The 6,350-nt window shown below is 38.7% G+C and overlaps 1 protein-coding gene and 1 long non-coding RNA gene across 2 annotated transcripts; both read right to left on the reverse strand.

Annotated features, from left to right (window-relative positions):
* Positions 1–2,566: 2,566 nt before the first annotated feature.
* On the reverse strand, positions 2,567–3,996 carry LOC107471063 (uncharacterized). Its single transcript, XM_021134085.2, has 7 exons — positions 3,931–3,996; positions 3,678–3,806; positions 3,415–3,549; positions 3,144–3,256; positions 2,980–3,073; positions 2,725–2,891; positions 2,567–2,573 (listed from the first exon to the last, which is right to left on the reverse strand). Exons 2-7 carry the CDS (start codon positions 3,801–3,803, stop codon positions 2,567–2,569), a joined length of 642 nt encoding a protein of 213 aa, XP_020989744.1. The 5' UTR covers positions 3,804–3,806; positions 3,931–3,996.
* A 321-nt stretch (positions 3,997–4,317) lies between these two features.
* Positions 4,318–4,824, reverse strand: LOC107471064 (uncharacterized). Its single transcript, XR_008003641.1, has 3 exons — positions 4,791–4,824; positions 4,622–4,687; positions 4,318–4,537 (listed from the first exon to the last, which is right to left on the reverse strand). It is a non-coding gene; the product is annotated as an uncharacterized LOC107471064 (long non-coding RNA).
* Between the last annotated feature and the right edge of the window lie 1,526 nt (positions 4,825–6,350).

Genomic DNA, 6,350 nt, shown 5'->3' on the forward strand with positions numbered 1-6,350 from the left:
TGTCCTGCAAGAATTTATATACACACATTGAAGGATGTCGGTGCTTGGATCATTTCAAAGGTTGTGCTGGATCATTCACACCCCTGCTGTCCAAGCAAAGTAGAGATGCTCAAACAGCACAGGGAACTAAGCATGTCCATTCGTCGTACGATAGAGAATAACGACGAGGCCGGTATCAGACCAAGCAAAACCTACCAATCATTTGTTGCGGCTGCCGGGGGTCACCGCGAGTTAAATTTTATCGAAAAGGACGTGAGGAATTACATTACCAGGGAAGTGTGGAATGTTTCCGAACAAGAAGATGCAAAGGAATTCGGGAAATATTTGTTAAGGATGAAAGAGAAGAATCCGAATTTCTTTTTTGAGCTCGAACTCGAGGAGGATCTATCGATTAAGCTGGCTTTTTGGGCCGATGCAAGAAGCAGAGCCGCCTTTGAGTATTTCGAAGACGTCATTTCATTCGATACCACCTACAATACAAACAGGTAACAAACTGTCCCTTTTTATGATGCTAAATTAATTTATTTTTATGAATCCGCGGCAGAGGTGTATATTGGCCGTTTCATTGGGTGTATTCGAAGCATTTGTTGGGGTGTACCTAATGATTTTGCATTCTGGACCATGGTAATTCGTTTCAGGTATAATTTGGTCTGTGGTTCTTTTGTCGGGGTGAATCACCACGGTCAGTCAACACTTCTCGGATGCTCTTTGATGAAGAACGAAGAAATTGAATCATTCAAATGGTTATTTCAATGCTGGCTTCGTTGCATGGGAGGAAACGCTCCGAAATGGTTTCTCACCGATCAGTGCGCATCAATGAAAAGGGCTTTAGAGGCCTGTATGCCAACAACAGTTCACCGCTGGTGTATTTGGCACATCATGAAGAAGATTCCAAGCAAATTAAACGGGTACAAGGGACATGCCGATATCGAACAACAAATGAGCCATGTTGTTTGGAACTCTCACAGCAAAGACTCATTCGATAGGAATTGGAACGATTTTCTGGTGAATTTTGGTCTTGCGGACAACAAGTGGCTTTCAGGTAATGTGTTTTTAAAATCTGTAGCAGAGGTGTAAATTGTACGATCACTAGGGTGTATTTTACTGTGTGTGTTTGGGTGTATTATGCAGATCTGTACGAAGACCGTCACATATGGGTTCCTATCTATCTGGACCACCACTTCTGGGCAGGGATGAGAAGCACACAAAGGAGCGAGAGCATGCATTCATTTTTTAACAAGTACATCACCCGGAACAGCTCGCTCATTCAGTTCGTCAAACAGTACGATAATTGCCTCGGAAGCAGGGAGCAAGCAGAGAGAGAATCAGATGATGCAGATTTTCATACGGTCATACCGTGTGCAACCAAATCCTCCATCGAAGCTCAGTTTCAAGATGCGTACACCCACGCAAAGTTTAGGGAAGTCTAAGCCCAATTCAGAGGAAAGGCGAATTGCATCACCAGATTAAAGAATTCTGCTCTAGGCTATTTAGTATACGAAGTCGGAGAACAAGTTTCCAGCTCAATATTCGACAAGTTCGCGGTTACCTACGACTCAGTTGCAGCCGAGGTAAAATGCCAATGCTTATTATTCGAGTCGAGAGGGATACTGTGCCGTCACGCACTAAGCGCGTTAAGCTTCGAACAAGTAAGCCAAGTGTCCCCTAGATACATACTGGAACGATGGAGCAAGAAGGTAAAGAGGCGACACACACACATCAAGAGCAGTCACGACGAGCCACTGATGGAGCCAAGAAGCAAGAGGTTCGACCAATTGGTTTTTCGTTCGCAAAATATTTGCGAATTTGCCTCCGAATCGGAGGAGCTGACTGCAATTCTGCACCGTGCGTACGATAACGTCATGGCCGAGATGGAAGCATTAAAAGCCAAAAGGAAGGGGACATCTTCTTTATCCCACGAAGACGCCAACTTGGAATCCGTTAACGAGCTTCAAAGCCCGCCAAGGATTCGAACAAGAGGACGTCCAAAAAACAGGCTAGGTTCAAAGCTGGAGAAACAGATTGCAAATGCCACAAAGAAGAAGAAGACGAAAGTTTTAAGCGAGGTAAATGTAATGTTCTTTAAATTTGTGGCGATTGAGTTTATTTTTCTAGTTAATAGTTTAGCTAATGCGTGAGTGTTATATTCAGATAAACCTGTTTGATGCTGCATCAGCGGCGCATTCAAGTTGCAGCCAATATCAGGGAGAAGTTATAAATTATCAGTTCAGGGTACCAGCAGCAGGGGATAACTCTTTGGGTGTATAGTTATGGGGAGTATGGGTGTAAAAGCTCTGTTTCTTTTGGGTGTATTTTTGTTAATTGACAATTTACATATAGACACATATGTAGATACATATAGAACAAAAGCTGTAAAAATTCACAGGTTATGGGCGTATATTTCAGTTGATTTTTTTTTTCATATTTTAGTACATGTAATTCATTCATTTTGAATACAGCACAGACAATTGGGTGTATATTTTATTCAACCTCGGGTGTATTATTAGACTTGCGTTGGGTGTAACAGTTTATAATATGCGTATGCCTTGATTTTTTGCTTTATGTTTTACCACCTGTAATACAGTTTTTGAATACATCACAGACAGTTTACCAGCACAGATAGTTTAACTATGGGAAAAAATATACATGGAATAGAAGTTGTTGATAAATGGCAAATATTTACATCATTTGTTCAATTTACAAACTACCCAGCAGTTGGATTACCCAGTTTCTATATCAGCAGAATTAATCTGACAAAACGGACTCAATAATACAGAGGATGGCTTCGACAGCCTTATAGCACTACTCTCTCTAATTGCCCGATCTCTCTGTGTATTCATCTCACTGAATAGTATCCGGGAAGCATACTCCACTCTATAGTGGTCCACCTCCTCTTACAATTAAAAAGTATGTTATGTTTAAACAGAAATATTAATTCAGTAAAGTAATACAGAGTTATATAGTTCTAAAGACAGTTACCTGTGTCCAATTATCCCATTCATACTTCCCCTTTTTAATGTTTTCCGGCTCAATTAACTCAAGCCACTTTATTACGTAGATAGCGCAGTCATAGCTGAAAATGAAGAAAATAAATTACAAATCTCATTTAGGAAAGTTTAATGTTCAGAGTCACAAATTTATACCTTGTTTTTTGGCCTGAAATTTTAACATATGGTGCTTTAATTTCCTTCTCCTTCTCGCCTTTCTCGAGAGGTTTCCCGCCGGAATATGTTATCAATCTTGAAAATACATATCCCTTAAATACCAAAAGAAGTCAGTAATACACCCGAATGAATGAACAAGATATACCCAACTGAATATGGAATATACACCCAATTGAATATGGAATATACACCCAACTCAACTTTCAAAATAGACCTATCTATTAAAGTAAAGAAGACAGAGGCAACTTACAGTGAATTTATTAATGTCCTTTCTCTCATCGCTTGGAGCTTTTTTGTGTAGCGGGTCAAGTATTTGACATTTCCGCGTTCTTGTATTTATCAGCCATAACCACCAATGTCCCGAGTGGCAAACAGGAGCAAAAATCTGAAGGATTGCCACATTTCAACAGTCTGTTATTTTATTTGGCATATAAGTAAATAAGCGTACTAACAAATTTACGAAACAAAAACTTACATATGGATGACTAACAAATTTAGCAAACGAAAACTTACATATGGATGCGAACTTAATTTTTTTCTATCTATGAAGTGAATGAAACTCGGGTAGGCTTCCACCCTGAATTCTTTGTTCGTTTTCGGGGATATGAATTCCCCCCTTGGGTGATCCGAAAGTGCCATGCTCTTCAAGAATTGCAATACAAGAAATGAAAACATGAAAATACACAACTTACACCCAATCTAAGCTAAAAAATACACCCAAATCAATGCATAAAATACACCCAAAGTTCGTAGAAGTAACACTTACCACAATATCGGGGGGGAGACAGTATATTTGTGCCTGAAACCTCTTTTCCTTTTTCTGGTTTAGGATGAGGCAGATGGCAGATACAATCTAGAAATCAATTTTAAATTAATAAACATTGCAGTTGACTTTGGTGTAAAAACATTAATGTTAGTCTAAAATTACCTGAGATTCTATATCACTTTTTGCCTAGAGGGATGCAAGGTGCGTTCTCATCAAAATGTATTCTCCTTGGCCAATCAGAGTGCATTTCAGTCTCATCCCCCAGATGTAGCACTTTTGTTTCATATCATCCGGAATTTGATTTATTCCCCCAGGAGTTTCAAACTTTGCAGAACTTTCTCCCCCAGTCTCCCTCTGAATTTGTGAATTTTCGTCTTTTCCCTTTGACGCACTGCTTGCTAATTTTTGGACCAAACTGTCCAATTGTTCTAGCATAGTTGCAGTTTCTGGAGATTTTTCCCTTTCTGTCTCCTGCGTCGACGCCCACTCCTGGCTTGAATCTGTCAATCCGAGGCTGAATGATGGCATCCCCGGATCTGTTTTAGGAACATAGCTTGCTGTCCGTGCCATCATCAACAGGGCAGCAGCGTCCTCTGCGTCTGGATGACTGCGTCATTATGTATAAGAATAAGAGTAAGAATAAGAATATACGGATGATAAGCAAAGATTGATTTTAGTCTAATGAACTTACATTTTTGTTGGAGCTGGGGGAAGCTTGGGTGTTGTTTCTTGAAGTTGTTTGGGGGTTTCAGGAGTGCTGCACAGTTGCACAAAATCGATCAGGAAGAGTATACACCCAAACTCATAGCAAATATACACCCAAACCCTAAACAAATATACACCCAATACTATTTTCTTACGTTTCTCTAGCCCCTTCAATCTGTAGCATAGGGGTTGGTTCGGAATCTGCGTCAGTGGTTGTTTGCTAGGATGCCGGCACAAAAAACTGGATCGGGACTCTAAACAAGAATAAAAATGAAAGGTTAACAACGTATTTGAAAATAATAAGGTTATAAGGTTGAAATATTCTTGGAAAACTCACATTGCAAGCGCTTCCGACGGCGTTTGTTCCCTAACAACCATCATATTCGAATCAGTCGGAGTCAACCTAAAATACACCCAAAGAAGATCAAAAAATACACCCGAACAATTCAAAAAGAAGACGGGCTTTGTTTTTTGAGAACTTACATACTTGCAATTTTTGCTTTTTTTTCTCAAATAAAATAATAAAGGGCTTTTTTTTCTAAAAAAATATATAGAGAATTAGAAGTAGAAGGTAATAGAAGAACAAAAGTAACGGTTATTTGAAAGAGAAATTACATGCTCTCTGCCGGTTTGTTTATACTACTTTGTTCTGTGCATCCTTGAGAGGAAGGATCATCACTTCCCAAGTTCACAGCCGGTAGTCTAAACAGATTTCATGTTATTCAAACGAAATATACATCCAACTTAGTAAACAAGATACACCCAACTTGATCCACAAAATACACCCAAATTGTTTCATAGAATACATCCAAATCATGATAACAAGATTTTATTAAATAATAAAGCTTCTTACGTTTCAGAGGAGACATAGCGACCTTCTGTCGATCGCAGGTCAGCTTCGTTCTGCCTGCAAAACAAGAAACAATTATTAGCGAAGAAAACACATTAAAATCTGAAATATACGCCCCAACAAGACATACCCTTCTGCAGCAAATTTTTCATTGATTTTCCTTAACAATTCAATTCATCAAGTTCGTCACTTGATATTTCATATCTCTCACTACATTCATAAAATAAGATGTTAACAAAAATAATTACGATGATAGACCGTAGTATAGCTTACGAGGTACTGTACCCGTCAAAGTATTGATCTTCTTCAGGAGGTGAATCCTCCACAACTACTTTTTTCTTTTTTTGTGGTGTTCTGGGTGGAAAAAAAACAGTACCAATCATAAATAAAAAATTAATTTTATCACAGAATTTTATCCAAAGAATTGCTTACTTTTTTGGAGTTATTTTTGTTTTTTTCTTTTTCTTCTCCTTCTTCCCAGGTGATGATTCTTCGCTCCTATAAGTCAATAAAAGACACTTCAGTTAATACACAAAATCTTTATAAAGAAGCCAAAAGAAAGGAGTAATAATTTTAGGACATTACTCATCACTTGGTTCAGATTCAGATTCTGAATCAGAATCTGACTCCTCTTGCCTCTGCTTTCTTTTTCTTGAGTCCATTTTGGAAGGCAAACAATTGTCATTTAGAACATACTAAAAATACACCCAAATGGATTCACGAGATACACCCAATTAAATATACAATATACACCCAATGCAGCAAACGAAACACACCCTGCTTAATAAGCTACATACACCCAACGTGAACAGACAAAATACACCCAAACCGAAAAAGAAATTACACCCAAGTATGGTACTTACTT

This window comes from Arachis duranensis, chromosome 10 (assembly GCF_000817695.3).
Source record: "Arachis duranensis cultivar V14167 chromosome 10, aradu.V14167.gnm2.J7QH, whole genome shotgun sequence".
NCBI classification, from domain to species: Eukaryota; Viridiplantae; Streptophyta; class Magnoliopsida; order Fabales; family Fabaceae; genus Arachis; species Arachis duranensis.

Excerpts from the sequence above, each read along its gene's own strand:
- LOC107471063 (XM_021134085.2), bottom strand. The coding sequence starts at position 3,803 with ATGGCACTTTCGGATCACCCAAGGGGGGAATTCATATCCCCGAAAACG. Across the intron at positions 3,257-3,414 it reads AGGACATTAATAAATTCACT|GGATATGTATTTTCAAGATT; the intron begins GTAAGTTGCCTC and ends TTGGTATTTAAG. Across the intron at positions 2,892-2,979 it reads AATGGGATAATTGGACACAG|GAGGTGGACCACTATAGAGT; the intron begins GTAACTGTCTTT and ends TAATTGTAAGAG.